This window comes from Octodon degus, unplaced genomic scaffold (genome assembly GCF_000260255.1).
Source record: "Octodon degus isolate 3935 unplaced genomic scaffold, OctDeg1.0 scaffold00048, whole genome shotgun sequence".
Classification (NCBI taxonomy): domain Eukaryota; kingdom Metazoa; phylum Chordata; class Mammalia; order Rodentia; family Octodontidae; genus Octodon; species Octodon degus.
Window position 1 is genome coordinate 5,739,625 of NW_004524624.1, and position 15,915 is coordinate 5,755,539.

At 54.3% G+C, this 15,915-nt stretch overlaps 1 protein-coding gene across 1 annotated transcript in view; it reads right to left on the reverse strand.

Moving 5' to 3' along the window:
- The window catches only part of Unc5a (unc-5 netrin receptor A), a 62,467-nt gene extending 47,224 nt beyond the window's left edge, over positions 1 to 15,243 (reverse strand). Inside the window, exon 1 of the mRNA XM_004632289.1 lies at positions 14,929 to 15,243. Coding sequence (XP_004632346.1) covers positions 14,929 to 14,998 — 70 coding nt within the window. The 5' untranslated portion in view covers positions 14,999 to 15,243. The remainder of the gene's footprint in view (positions 1 to 14,928) is intronic.
- Between the last annotated feature and the right edge of the window lie 672 nt (positions 15,244 to 15,915).

The following is a 15,915-nucleotide window of genomic DNA, read 5'->3' on the forward strand; positions in this document are numbered from 1 at the left end:
CCTGCTCAAAGAGACCCACCCTGCCCATCTTGTCTCATTTGCTACCCAAGTGGCTCCACATCCAACTCACCTGTGGCCATGTGGCTCCTTCTGTCTGCCTTCTAACTACTACCTCACTATCTTAAGCTCTCCCTGCATCCCTATCTTAATCTATCTGCTTGCTTATGGCCATTTTTCCCAGTACAAGGTGGGTTCTATCAGGGAGTGTTCACCTCAGTCACTGTGCAGCTGTAGTGCCCAATGCAGTGCCTAGTCGGTGCTCAATAAATGCTTGCTTGAGGATGCATACCTTCCTTCACTAGGCCCTGTCCTTTAGCCTGTTCTCTCTGCATCCCTTAAAAGCTCACTGGGTCCCGGGCCTTTTGCCTGTTTTGCCTTCCACTGAGCTGGGGCAGGGATTTGGCTCTGCAGTGGCAGCCAGGTGACTTCAGGCAAGTCATTTCTCCTCTGGTCCTACCTACAGTTTGTGCACAAATACTTTTCAAAGTCTCAGCAAGTTTCTGTCCTGAAGCCTTCAATGGATGCTACGCCTTTCTGGCTCCAACAGTTCTGCACTGTCTACAACTTCCAAATGGCCTCCCTCTCCATGCTTATCTTGCCTGGCTCGCAAATGCTGCCTCCCCACCCTGGTGAACTTCTGGGCACCAGCTCCCAAGCAGCACCCCCACCCCAGCACGGCCTCTAGGCCTCCAGGTCTCAGCTGTGGCTATCTCAGCAGCCTTTCTTGTGGCCGCTCCCCCTCCGTCCGTGAACTTTAAACTCCTCCCCAGCTCTGATTGCTTGCTCCTTGGCCTCCTTCTGTCTTCCTCAAAATCACCCACGGATCTTGCTTTACTGTCTCCGCAGCAGCCATTCCCCAGTGGCCTCCTTAGAGTGGAATCAGAGCTCTCAATGTCCATGACCAGTTCCTTATGATGGGTCTCGCATCTCTCCTTCCTGCCATGACTGCATCTCAAAGTGCCGGTCTCAGGTTTCCAATTATCTTTCAGGCAGTTCCACCTGACTATCTGCTGTCACCTCGAATGGGACAGGTGCAATCTAAGGCCCTGAACATAGACAGGCTCTTAATGCTGGAAGGGAAGGGAGCTGCATGTGGCCTCAGGCTGACACACACCGAGCACTGGGCATGGAGTGGAGAATGTAGCCTCCCTGTGCACCAGGCAATGGGGGTGAGCAGGGAGGGAGGTACAGGATAGTGGGGTAGGATAGTGGGCAGGGGAATCCATGGACAATAGGGGTGCATGTAGTGGTCCAGGTGCACAGGGCCTCAGGATGTATGATACAGGGGCTGCATAGGGCAGGGAGGGTGCGTGGGAAAAGGCACTGTATGAAAAAAGAGTATACAGCTGGGGAGGATGGGTGTACAGGCAGTGGGGGTGCACTCCTGCCAAGGTAGAAGCTAGGTTTTAGCCCCTCTCCCCGTAAATGAATCATTATGCACAGCCCAGATCTTTCCTTGTTCCAAAGGAAGCCTGAAATGGGAATTTTTATGCGAATTTTCTTTTTTTAGAATATCTGCTGCATGGGGATGAACGTCCTGCATGCTGCTACCTGGCTGCCTTTGGGTGGACGCTGTGCCCACACTGTCAGGTCTTCCTCCTGAGATCTGAGGCTGGGCTTTCTACAGGTAAAAGGCAGCAAAACCCAACTCTAACCGGCACAAGCCTAAGCCAAGCCCTCCCAGATCAAGGCCTGGGAAGGCTGCTGGAACAGCTCACAGGGTGGAGAAAAGCCACAGGCACCAGGTCTTGGGGCCCCCAGGAGAGTCCTTCTGCTAGTTCCTGGTCTCCTAACCTCATCCACCTCCTCCTCAACCAAGCTCATCCACACAAGGGAGAACTGCTCCTGACCATTATCCCAGCCTGCTTCTTTATTCTGCGAACCCAAGAGGCAGAGGGGGGAATCCCCCACCTGTAGGCAGGACAAGCCCTGGGAGGTTCCCACGACTCCGCCCAGATCACATGACCACTCTTGAGCAATCGCCATGTCCACACCTTCCTAGGTTTCCGCAGCCTGGTCAGGACTTTTCCTGAGCCAGGGGAGGGGCAGGACCCTGGAACTGGCAGTCCAAACAGAACTATATCAGGGAGGGAGGTCCCTAAAGAAGGGCAGAGGTGTAGTGTCCTTGAGAGAGTATGTTAAATAGTCAAAACAATGGGACTAGAGAGACTAGGCCAGGCCCCATTTTACCCACCAGGTAAAAATCTCAAATCCAACTGCAAAGGTTTGGCTGAGACTGAAGTCCAAGTCAGTTTCAAAGCTTCTCCTTTCTCTTCTACCAAGGAGCCTCTCTGAAGGCCACCACTATCTAGCCATGGTTTCCCAGGTGGGTTCCAACAGGATAGTTTCAAACAGTTCCATTGCCAAGGCCACCCACACCCCTGATTACAAGAAAGGTCTTTTTCTCAGTCATGTCTCATACCGTAGTCCCAAGCCACCCCAGGAAGCTACACAGAAGGGAGCAAATTCCCTTTCCCCCAGACTGCTTTCAATGCCCTACATTAACCAAGTTAGTCCCATCTCCACCCCATCCTTTTGAGAGCTTCTCTCCTAGGATATACTTTTAAATGTGGACTTTATTATGCAATAACCTTCCAGCACCTCAAGCCCTCTATTACGTGCCCTTTGTTTAACTGGGCCAGAGCTGGTTTCTGTTGCTTATGATCCAAGTAGCCCTGTCTGCATGCAAGACACATTCCAGTGGAGTGGAATTCCCAGGATGGAGTCCAGGCCACCATGGAGCCCTCTTGTTCTTTCAGTTTCTCCCCTGGCCCAGCTCCCCATCTATTTTCTGTTTCTGACATCACTTCCCCAGGCTCAGAGCTCTGAATCATGTTTGCCTCCTCCCCCTCCTTCGCCCCCCACATGCACCATCCAGATGCAGCATCCTCTTTTGTAATGTCTCCCACATCCATCTCTCTCACTCCGTCCCTGCTGCCTGCTTGCTGTGAAGGGAGGCCTCATCATTTTTTGCCTGGATGACCGCAGCAGCCTCCCGGCTGGTCTCCTTGCCTCCAGCCTCTCTCTGTTCCCATCTATCCTCCATGAGCTGCCAGATTAATCTTCCTTAAACACCACTCATGGCCTGTCACTCCCCAGCTCAAAGATGTAGCCAGGCCTGTTGCCTGCTGGCCCCCACAGGCACCGTCTGCTGCAGCAGGCCTCCCCTATATGCATGCTGTCACCAGGGATTGTCTGTCCTCTACCTCTTCCCACCACTGTCTGGCCAAATCCTTCCATAAGCGAAGGTTTCAGGCTGAGTTTCTCTATTCTTTGGGCTTCAGAACCCCCATAACTCTGGGATGAAGGAAGGGGTTAGCTAAGGACCAGCTCTGACTCCAAAGGCCAGCAGATGGCTTGTCCTTGCTTGAGTTTTGTGGACTCACATGTGGCTGTGGGCTTACCTCTCTCCGTTCTGCATGTCCTGGGGACCCATGCTAGCTTCCAGGTCATCAGGAGTCATATCTGGCCAAGTCACTCTGTGACTCATCTGTCACCATGTCACTCCTCCTTCTCAAGCCCCCTCAGGAATGCCTGTCACCCCACATGAATACTTTCCCAAGATACCAAGCCTGCAGGATCCTGCCCTTGGCTTGCTCTGCTGGTTTTGTAACCAAGGATCCTGCTCCCTACACACATAATTCAAGAGGTATCAGACTTGCCAAACGCAGGTGTGTCCATGCTGTCCTCACAGCACACAGGCCGCAGTGCACACTTGTGGAGCATTTGCCATGGGCCATCCTGGTACCTGTTTTGTATAAAATGGCTCATCTCATCTTCACAACCCCATGAAGTAGACATCTTTCTTTATATACATTTTTCAGGTGAGAAAACTGGGGCAGATAAGACTTAAATAATCTAAGGTCACGTAAGTAGGGATTCTAACCCAAACCATCAGCTTCAGAGTGCTGGCTTGTAATTACAGCCCTCTAGTGTGTACCCTACTTCCCTTCTCTTAGGGCACCATAGTGCTAGGGGGACCTACCCCAAGCCTTAGGGAGTCAGTGGGGCTGGCAGAGAAAGTTCTAAAAAGCCAGTGCTTGTGCCCTGGACTCCTCCTGTGGTCACTTCAAAAGGCTGGAGTGACCTTGGTCAGAAGCTATGCTATGTTGGAGACAACTCAGGAAATTGTTGAAATTTCCAGAATTCTTCAAGCCTGCTTATATCTTTGTATACGGAAATAGTCCACGGTAGAAGTATTTACACCATGAAAACTGGCCACCAATTCCCTGGCCCTCCCAGAGAGCCAGATCCTAATCACTGAGTAGGACACCAGTGATGGAGAGGGAGTGCTGATCACTTCCAGAGGGCATCCTGGCCTTGGAGTGTGGGTTTCAAACAATTCACACAAGCCACAGCCTCCCCAAACCCCAGTAGGGACTGAAGGAGAAAGGGCCTTGAGAATGTCAGGTGGGTGTCAAAAATAGATCTCTTACTGCCTCACCACAAAGAACTGGGAAGAAGCTGGTCTCTAGCAAAGTATCAGGGCAGCAACATGACAATTAGGTAGGTTCAGATTCTAACTAGACATACCCAGTGAAAGAAGATGTGGGAGAAAACAGTGATAGCATATGGATCAAAGCACCACGCAAAGAATGTTGAGCACAGGTCCAGCCATGGCTCATGGGAGACACCAAAGCCAACAGGACAGGAAATGGGCTCAGAGGATGAGGACCAGGAAGGGCAAGCTCCCTGGCTGGGGGGGATGCTGGGATGCTCTGGCTTCTTCTGCTATTTTCTACCTGAGGACACTGAACTAGAGAATCAAGGCCAAATCTAATAAGGACTGAAAAACAAGCAAGAGGGATAGGAGAGGTATTTGGGAATGACTTCAGGTTTTCTGGCCCTGACAAATCTCACTGCAGGTCTAGGAGATGGGTCTGTTGAATCTCACTGAGAAAGTGGGAGTGCAGTCATGGGAAACTAGATGTATAAGCTGTGCTCTAGTTGTCAATAAAGGAAGAAAATCTGTTTCAGTGCTTATGCCACTTAGGGTTCTTTGAGCAACAGAAATTGCTTCTCACAAGTTTAGGCAAAAAAATGGAAAATACTGGTAAGGGCTCGGGTGGTGAGAGAAGAAACAAGACAGAAAAGCAGGCTCTGAAACAGGAAAACAACCCATCCTGGGGAAACACTTACCTAGGTCCCTCAGGCCCTGGCTGCTAGGATGAGGGGGTCACCAAAACATCCACAGAACTGTATATAAGATGTGGCATTGGGCCTGATAGAAAACCCAGCAGATTTCCACTGGAGAAGCCACAGCCTGGTGAACCTGATGCAAACACCAGGCACAATCCTAGTAGAGCTTCTCAACTCATGAAGGTGACCAATGGAAGAAAGGACACTGAGAGACACGCTGGATCCCCACGGATCATGAACATCAACCAGCTTCTCTTTATTATAAGGTTACTGTTGTGGTAGACTAGGGCCAGACTGAAAACAACACGTCTGGATTTCAACCAGGCATGTGATAAAGTATCTTAGGATCAGCAAATGGAGATATATGAACCAGATGCCAGACTACTAAACCTATTGAATAACTGGTATTCCTGTATTTTCTACCACTGCAGATTAAATAGTTAAGGTTGACATAGACTCAGGCTTTACCTTTGAGCAGGTTATATCCTTGATGTTAGTCAACATGACTATTAAATATTTGGACAAAATATGTTAATGACGTACTGGTTAAATCTGAGGATAACTGTCTCCATCCTTTCCTGAAGAATAAGAACCTTCAAGGAATGGCAAGCCACCTGGGTGACAAGACACTGATAAGGGTGGCCTAAAGCACAATGCAATATGCATAACCATAACCCTCAAGGTGGTGATTGGCTCCCATAATAGGCATAGCACTTGAGCTGGACTAATGGGGAAAGATCAGGGCATTTGTTGGGATGGTCAAAGGAAGAGATGCTTTCTGTTTTCCCTTGAACTGAGACTATGAGGATGTATGTGTATCCCTGGGAGTTCCTGGTTCCTGGCAACGGCTTTAAGTTGTGAGAAAGAGGTTGTTGGAGAGTTATACCAATTCCTCAAAAGCAGAAATGAGGAATGGTTCTTGGTCATACTCTTCTCTCTGGATCCAACCCTGCCTGAAACTAAAGATACCCTTCATTTTTCATTTGTATGCACCATTAATTTCCCTTTTTTTTACTTGAGACAATGAGGGTTGGACTTTCCATTATTTGCAACAGACACACTTAGTACCCTGTTACTCCATGCTGGGGCACTGAATCAGTATGCTAAGTTCCTAGGATCAAGGAGGGTATAATTATTGTGCTAACACCCAGAGACAGGTGACAAGGATATAGAGGATGAAAGAGGGGCTCAGAACCATGCCAACCGAGGCCTGAGAGGACTGGAGATTCCTGGCCCAGAAAGAGTCATATGGGGCCTGGCAGGGGTCTTGTCTTCAATAACTGAAAAGAGAGAAGCCATCAGGTGTGGCCTCAAGAGGCCAAGAGCCATCTGGGAGCACTTACTGGAAGAAATCTACCTCACTACAGGAAAGCAGTTTTGTTCCTTGGGATTAAAGCTCAAAGCTACAGGTGAGGAAAGCCAACTCCTAGAGGAAGGGTTTTCATAGCCACAACCCTGTGGGCTGGGCAACCTTTGTCTGTTTTAGAAAGCAGGTGCACCGCAACCAGGTGGGGTCAGCATACAGACAGGGAGTGCGCTGGGAGGAGGTGGGAGATTTAACCCAAGAGGACTGAGGTCTCCTGGCTTTCTTCCTTCCAGTCCACCGAGCACCAGACAAAGTCCTGACAGCATAGAGTCACATGGAACACCATTTTGTCTCACAGTTTGAGAGTAGGAGACCCAGCCAAAACAGTACTGAGGTCCTATCCCTGCCACTTCCTGAAGTCTGATCTCTGATATCTCAATGTCTTCATCTAATAAATAAGGCTAACCTCACCTACCTCATGGGTCATCCTGGGGTTTTGATGAGATGATGTAGGCAAAGCCAATCACTGCCCTTGATTACAATGAGTACTATCACCAAATTAAGAATAAAAGCCTTTAATAGCCTACATCCACTGAAGGCTCCTTCTCCTCCTAGCCACAGAACGTGCTAAGATGTCAAAGATGTAGACTGGAACCTTTGGCTTGCACAGGATGGCCAGACTCTGCTACAAGCCTGCACGCCCAGCCTCTTCTGTAAAATGGGAATGTTGATGCCGGTGCATTTGAAGTCGCCGGCCTACAGGAGGTGCTCAGGTAATGGGGACAACCGCCTTCTGCAGAAAGTCAGCCGGACGCTAGATCGCTGGAAGAATGCCCAGCCCGCCCACCCATTTCACATAGGGCGCCATGGCAGGGCAGGAGGCAGGTAGCAGGTGGGGTCTGCATCTGGGCGCAGGGTCAGATGAGGGGCGGAGGCCAACCATCCGCGCCCAGAGGCTGGACGCTTGCTCCCCGGGTGGGCGGCAGCCAAGCGCTCAGCCAGGAACTTGTTAACAGGCGGCGAACAAAGAGCCGATAATCCGGCGGGCGGCTGCGGGCGGGCTGGCGGGCGGAGGGATCCCGCCCCTTCTCGGGCTCCGCCACCTGAGTTTACAGCGTATTAATTACCCGCGCTGGGGCTGAAATAGGGTCTGTGTGCTGCCCCTCCCGAAGCTCGGAACCCCCCTCTGGGGGCGAGCCCCTCCCAGAACCCAGCAGCTAGCTGCAGCTAATTGCTAATCCCTCGGCTCGAGCTCCCATTGGCTCGGGCACCTGCAGCCCATAGCCGCTCACGTGCCCCGCAGCTCGGCTGGCCGGAGGGACCCCGCCCGCTAAGCTACCTTGACAACGAGGTGGGGGCTCTGAGGCTGCAGACCCAGGCACACAGGGGGCGCCAAGGAAGATTTCCTACCGGGTGCCTGGCATAATTGAGGGCTGGGATAAGGTAGGGGCTGGAAAGAAAGGCGGACCTGGAAAAAACACGCAGCCCTTAGCTCCAACGCGTACTACTCCAGTTAGGGAGGCTGAAGTCTAATTCGGGGTGTACCCCCTGCAGGTTCTTCGGGCGGGGGCTTGCCAGGCCGGGAGAGGCACGGAGAGTACCACCTGCTGCCCTGGCCGGGGTGGTACAGGGCAGAGGTGATATACTGCGTGGGGAGCTCTCTCCTCGAGACTCCTGCAGCTGTCCCTCAGGTCTGTCAATCTAGATAGACTTCCTCTCCCCTCATCTCCACCCCAAATCTCAGCCACACATTTGCCTGAAGCTCAAGGTGACCCTGAGCCTTCCAGATGGACACAGCAGTGACATCCAGGCGTGGGAGTGCCTCAGCTCTGGAGAACCCACCATTCTGGTGATGACTGGCCTTGGCACTCCCCTAGTGACCCTACTCAGAGACTGGGTCTTTCAGGGACCTCTGCCCCAGCAAAGAGAGCCTGGAAAACTTCTCCCTTTGTGGTCTACTGTGGGGAAGTGCTGCCACTCAGGCGTCCCTGGTTCCCAATCGCAAACCCAGTCAGTTGGCTCAGTGACCATGCTGGAAAGAGGAAAGGGTCTTATATGTGCACCTTGCCTTGGGCATGACAAGGGACAGAGGCCCCACATGGGAGCCTCAATAGGCCTCTCCAACCTGGCCCTCTTAGTGCACTCTCTTCCACAGGCAGCCACACTCAAGTCCCCCAGAGAGGCCAGAACAGTGGCCTCTGAGTATTCACCATCAGTTGCTGGAATTTCCTGAATAACTACCATGTGCTCTGACCACCTAACATCAGCTGGTAATCTGCACAACAACCCTGTCTCTAGATCCCTAGATCTTTTAGCTCTTTTCAATGTTTTTTTTTTTTGTTGTTGTTGTTGTTTGTTTGTTTTTTTGTTTTTTTTTTGGTGGGGGTGCCAAGAATCAAACTCGTGACCTTAGATTTTCCAGGCGGGGGCACATTTGCCAGGCAGGTGCTTGTGCCCCTGAGCCAAGTGATGCTGAGGATGGAACCTACGATGGTGAGCTACAAGCCAAGGACACAAGAACAGGGAGAAGCTGAAGCCAGGACCAGGACTAAGAGGAGACCGAAGTGCCAAGGGCACTTTAGGGTGGCATTATTTTTGGGAACTGGCTCTGTACTTGCACTATGCAGACTCCTACTTCAGACACCTCCTTTGCTCACCTTAGTCCTAGTCTTGGTCCAAACCCAGGCACCAGAGCCTGGCAACTCACCTTCCGCCATCTCTTCCATCTGCCTGGGGTTTAGGCACTGAGGACCTAAAGCAGCCTGTCACTGGATATCAGAGCTGGGGAAGAAGGTGGAGTTCAGGCGCTGGCATCCTGACCTTCTGAGAGCCCCTGAGAAGGCCTGTTTCTGTAATTAGGGGTGTTCACCAGCTGAAGCAGGAGCTGGTTTCCTGGCATGGGAGCTGGGAGTCACAATTCCCACCTCTCTCACAGCCACTTTGGCTCTGCCCCAGCTACCACCTGGTTCCCAGGTGATACAGTAGCCTCTGCCAGGGATGCTGGTGTCTTTGGCAGGTGCCAGGTAGCTGTGCGCAGTTCTTGGGGAACCTGGTATTGAGGGATGAATCTAAACCCCACCCTCGGGCAGCCTCCCTGGGCACCACTTCTACCCTGATGGAGTCATCAAGACCAATCCTTTAAGGCAGACAGCACAGAGAAGTTAAGTGATTGGTCCAGATCACACAGCAACCTAACAGCACTACCCAAGAGCCCTGCTCCCCTCTGGTGCCTCTTCCTATGTGGCAGAAGAGCTAATCACCAGCACACAGTTCCAGGACAGGATGGAACAACTGCCCTTTCAACACTTGAGGAACTGGCCTAAGACCTTGCAGAAGGTGCTATATGTGCTTCCACTAGAAACTGCCCATCTTCCTGTCTGGTTCCTTCCTGGGGCTGGGGCAAGGCAATGAACAGCTCCCATGGAGAAGCTTCGCTCTTGGGTTTGGGCCCCAGTACATCTTAAATTCCCTGCTCTGTCCTGACTCACTGGCCTCAAATGAGTAGGAAAATGGAGGAAGGAGACAAAAAAGTCAGGAGCAACTGCTAGACACTGGGGTGTTTTCTCTGTTGCTCATCAGTTTACTACTGTAACCCCAGGAGGGAGACACAGCCCAGTCTACAGATGCAGAAGCAAGCTGCAGAGTGAAAGTTACTTACCCAAGGTCACATGGCTTGGGTAGAAAGCCAGTCCTTTCTGTCCCCAGGGTCCCAGCCTCTTGCAGTCTACTCGGTAGGAAGAGGAAGTCAAAGCTTCCCAGATGCCAAAGGATGCTTCCATGGGTGCAGACAAGAAGAAGGAAGGGGGGATTGCTAGAACTGATTGCAGAGGACTGAGCTCCCATCTGGGTAGCTAAGTATAATGTCCAGCCTCAAGAACCTAACAGTCCAGCCTCAAGAACCAGCAGCTACACATAGGTGAAGCACAGAATGGCCCCAAATCCTGGTGTTAACTCTCTGAATGACACTATTTGCACAAGAAAACACCTACTCTAGGAAATCTATGCCAGGGTGGGAATAGGGTGGTCAGGGAGAGCCCTACTTAGCAGTCAGGGGTATACAATTTGTGTGGGTAGTTCACAAATACCCTCTTGTGGGCTGGTTTGCCATCTGTATATGAATGTGGCACCAGGGTACAGTGTCCCTGTTCACCATCACCCTGCATAAGAAAGCCTGGCCTTACTGATCCCTACCCTGCATAGCAGATTAGTTAGGGGATCTGCCTTCTCCTGGGGCACCAAGGCATTCCAAAGCCTAGCCTAGCCCACATAAATGTAAGGTGAGCACAGGGTGTCTCTAACCCCGGAAAATGATGATCTCCTTCCCAACCAACTGTGCCAACCTGGGAGTGGGGTTGGGCAGAGGGATCTGAGCCAACCTTGAGGAAGGGGCCGGGAGCCAGAGCAAGAAGAACATTTCTAGCCTTGCTGGAGTAGGACAGTCTTGTTCAGGAACAAGGATAGGATCACTGCTGAAACAAATTTTTCTCCTCATCCCTGACCACAAGTGGCCCTCCGTTTGGCCAGATAATCCAAACTTCAATCAAGGAAACAGAAAAACACTAAGCACTTGGCTGGCCATGGTTTGGAGCATGTTGGGGCAGAGAGCAGGGTTACAGTGCCACAGATGATGGCCTTACTTGTGGAAAGCACTGGAAGAAGAGGAGGTGGCACAGGCCAGAGGCTTTTGGCAGCTACCCCAAGGCTGAGGAATCACACTTCTGTCCTTTAACCCAAGCAAAGCACATCAGCCAGCAAGCCTGGGCCTCTGTGGAGGGGATGACCTGGAGGCCTTCTGGGCAGAGCAGGGTTGTAGGAGTGGAGCTCTGGAGAACAAAGTGGGGATAGGCATGAGTAAAGGGCCTAGATAGGCCTGGGGGGCTGAGCAGTCAGGTGGACAGCATGCTGGCAGGGTTAGGTGACACTAGCTTCTGCAAGGCAAGGAAGCCACAGTCTGGAATGTCCTTCCTGACAATGTCCAGCACACCAGCCCAGGAGTGTGCCCAGCCTCTCCACAGATCAGCTGGTGATGCATAGCAAGGGAGGCCAGGGTTTCCCTAAGGGCCCCTTAAGGCTCCTGACTCAGACTTCACCTGCAAGCACTAGGGAGCTACAGAAAGCAGTATGCCAGTGAGGACTCAGTGTGAGAGAAGGAGGCATAGAAGAGGGCTGAGTGGGGGTGGCCGCCGCAGTGATCAGTGAGCCAGGTAAGGGAAAATGGAGCTCAGGGTTGGCGGGAAGGCACAGGACTTGAGGGACACAGCAATGTCACAAGTAGGACTGAGCTGGAGGACTTGGTGACAGATTAGATGTGAAGCGTGAAGGAGAAAGGAAAGCCAAGGGAAATGCAACGGTTTTCAGCCCCAGGCTGGGGAGAAGGAGGTGTAGGGGACAGTAGGTCCCCTGTGGGGAGGGGGCAGAAGGAAAGGGCTAGCTTGGAATAAGTGACCTATATGTGTACAGACACATGTTCCCAGACAGCAGCTAAGCCAAGCATTGGGATCTTCCCCTAAGAGGGGAGCCCTATCCAAGCCTAGGCCTGAGCCTGCAAGTTTGGGGTTCACGAAGCCCCAGGCAGGAAAAAAGGACATAAATCAGGAGGGGCCACTGGCCCTAGTGAGGCTCCTAGGAACCAGGTATTTGTGTCCAGATCAATGCAGTCTTGGGCTCCTGAGGGCAGCCTTTCCCACATAGGTAAAGGGAGAGCAGGCAGATTAGTTAGGGGATCTGCCTTCTCCTGGGGCACAAAGGCATTCCAAAGCCCAGGCTAGCCCATGTAAATGTAAGGTGAGAACCTGAGAGTTGGTGCAGGAGACAGGCTCTGCTCCATGTAAATGTAAGGGTATCTCCAGCCCCGGAAAATGATGACTTCCTTCCCAACCAACTGTGTCAACCTGGGAATGGGAGTGGGCAGAGGGATCTGAGCCAACCCTGAGGAAGGGGCCGGGGGCCAGAGCAAGAGGAACAAGGACAGACTATTCCAGTCAGGATGGGCAATGCCATAGCTTGGTGCCCCTCAGCTCCCACCTTCCAAGGAAGCCACTCCCAATGCCTCTCCTCCTCAGGAGTGTGGGGGTATCTGGCAGGAAGCCCCCTGAGGTAGAGAGGCCTGTGTGTCAGTTGTGTGGCTGGCAGGGTATAAAGGGGACAATCTGGTGAGACAGGTGGGTGCCTGTGTGTTCGGGCACAGACGGACCCTGCTCAGGTGCATTTGTGCAGAAGGGACAGGCTTTGTGCTAGGCGACAATGTGCCAGATCGGGTGACAGAGGACGGTACATGACCTGCGGAGGCTAGGCTGCTGAGTTCCATCTCACTGCCCCCCCCCCCCCCGGCGTCCCCCGCTGCCTGCCCAGCTGGCTATCCCTCCCTCAGCCACTCACAGACGCATTTTTCACCCGCTGAGCTGATAGGCGGGTGTGGGAGGAGCTGGGGTCACCGCAGGGCCAGCCTGCCTGGGCAGCCACATGTGCCCAGAGCCTATGGAGGATAGCAGGAGGGGGCTCCAGGTGAAGAGGAGGGCCATTCCCTATCTCTGTCCCTCTGAGAAGCTGCTACCACAGGCCTGAGAGTTGGTGCGGGAGACAGGCTCTGCTCCACGCAGCTCTGCGACACCAATGCCTACCTGCTAAACCTGGGCAACCTCAAGCCAGGCCCCAACAGGTGATGTAGATCCCATTTGCCATGGCCTCCCATGCAATCAATCCTTCATTCCTGCCTTCAGTACCCTGACTTACCAGTACCTGTCATCCGTACCTATACATGCTCACCTGGGCAACAGCATACAATTGCCACACACGTGCAGCAGGCCAGCCTTCACACACACACACACACACACACACACACACACACTCATCTGGCCACACACACGCCAATGCTGCATACACCTGCCAACCCTTCTATCACCCAGGCACACATGCCAGCCCACAGCCCTTACACGTGCTCACGTGGTGACATGCAGCTATGACCATACAGTCCTCTTACACATATCCAACTCAGTAAACATTTCCTAGGCACCTACTTGGCAGCTGGCAACACCTTCCCCATGTGTGGAAGGGCCAACACCTCCAGCTCACCACGGCCAGTGGTGCAACACACACCACCCTGAGTGTTCATCTGGGGAGCTGCACACATACTCCTTGCACACACGTGTGTGCAGCATGAACACACACCCATGGCAGCTCAGCCTTCCAGCTTGGTCAGGATTAGAAGGGAAGGCTATGGAGAAGAAGGTTTATTAAAGTGAAGATTTGGGGGTGCTGATGGAAAAGGGAGATAAGTGAGATGGAGTAGAGGGAGAACTGGGAGGGCAGGATGGGGGCAGTCAGGTAGTGGGTACAGGATGCAGTGCGCAGACTCTTCAAGGAACCAGCCACCAGCCTCAGTCATCAGGCTGGTCTCTGAGCTCTCCCTCATTGATCTCCAATCAGTCTGGGTTTGCAGTTCAGGAACCCCAAGCTCCTCCAGCACACCTTTGTGATTACTGTGGCCTGGCCATACTGGTGAGCAAACCTCCTCCCTCTCACCCTGTTCTGAGGGCATGGAAAATTCAGGCAAGCCCCATGCCCCCTTGATCAGATAAACGATGCCCCTCAAGCTCAGCTCTGCTGAGTGCAGGAGGCAGAGATCAGGACCCCCCACAGCACTGCCTCAGTGGAGGCTCCAGGAGAGTAGACAAAGGATGCAGGGGGAACTTCCTCCTCCCAAGTCCCCTCAGCAAGAGAAAGGAGGTGAGTTATGGTCTGAGCAGGTTAGGTGGCCAGCCAGACATGCAGGTAGAAGACAGGCTGTGGAGTTTCAGGGACAAGGTGAAGCCCACTGTGCACGACTCCAGCCCAGGGTCGGGGAGGCTGGGGAGCCACAGCTCCAACTACAGGGGCTCTGGTGCTTTGGCTGTGCAGTCTGCAAGAGCTGGGGGCTGCTGTATGCGCCTCCACGCCTGAGTGTGTGCGTTTGTGAGCGTGTATCACAGGGACAGAGGAGGACACTGTGTTCTGGACGTGGGCAGAGGCCAGGTGCCAAGCTGGGAAATTGTGAGTGGCTGCTGGGGCAAAAGCCACTGGGAAGAGGTATCTTCAATACCCCTCTCCTTCCATTTTCTGGGCAACGGCATGTGGTCAAACCTTTTCAATTTTGCATCCTCAAAGTCAGGCTCCTCAGGGTTGATCCAAACCCCAGATCCTGCTCTGGGGTCGGGCAACCAGCAAACTTCCCCCACCCGGAGGCGTGGGGCGTCTACACTCGCTAGCCCTGTGCGCTGACAGCTGTTCCCGGACTTGGCAGAACCCAGGCTTCCGGGAGAGAGCGCCGGGATGCTGCGCAGCAGCGAGAGGCTGCCCCCGCGTCCCGCCTCGCAAAGTTTGGCCTCTGGGGGCTCCCAGCAGGTCCAGCAGCACAGGTCACGGGCCCCCACCACCTACAAGAGCAGCTGGCGTTCGCGCGCACGGTACCCCGCAAGCCTCCCCAGTGCGCGAGCGGCGTGACTCACCCGAGCCGCGGAACCAGGCGGCGAGGACGATGCCCAAGAGTGCTGGCCACAGGCCGGGCCAGACGGCCATGGCCGCGGGCGGGCGGACTGGCTGGGCGCGGGGCCCCGCGGGCGGGAGGGAGGCTTTCAGCGCCTCAACCCAGAGCCCCACCTCGGGGCGCCCCCGGGGCCCATGCCAGCGGACTGCGCTGCCTCCCGTCGGCCGGCTGCTGGGCGCACGCGGCGCGTGGCTCCCTTGGGCACCCGGAGCGCAGCAATGCAGCCGGGGCGGAGCGCAGCGCCAGCCGCGCCGCGCACCAAGCCAGCCGCCGCGCGGAGCCCGCAGCCGGGGAGCGGGCCGGCGGGCGCCGCAAAATCCGGACTGGAGTACCGGAATGGGGTTGTGGTGGGGCGGGGCGGGGGGGAGTGGAGGGGGCGGTCCGCCCCGTTCGGCGCGCTAGGGCACCCCCACCGCCGGGAATCCCTCCAGGCGATGCCTGAGGTTCCCCCAGGGAGGGGGCTGGGGTGGTGGGCGGGGAGGTCTCCCACCGCCCCTCGCGGTCTCTAGGGACCGGGACCCAAGTCTGAAACCCGGAGTGGATTGGTTCTCTGGATCTGGTCTCTTGGGGGTCCGCCAGTCTGCGCACAGGTGGCCCGGGAGGGGCCCAGGGCTGCGGCGACCCCGGCGCGGCACAAGTCTGTGGAGGTGGGCCAATGGCTGGGGCGCCCCGGACAGGTTCAGCTGCAGTCCTCTCTCCCTAGTCCTCGCCTCCCGGCCGCACTCCGAGGCTGTCAGCGAGCCGCGGTAAACTGCCTGCGGGCGGCTTGGATAGGGGACTGCAGGAGAGCTCTGGGGCCCCAGCCCGCGCGTAGGGCTGCCCAGGGCCCCAGTGACTGGCTGGCCAGATTCGGGGCCACCCGTAGTCCCAACACACAGCCTGATAGACTCCAGGGACAAGCCTAACAGCTTGACCCAAGGTTTTCCTAACCCACCGCGCAGTTCGCCTA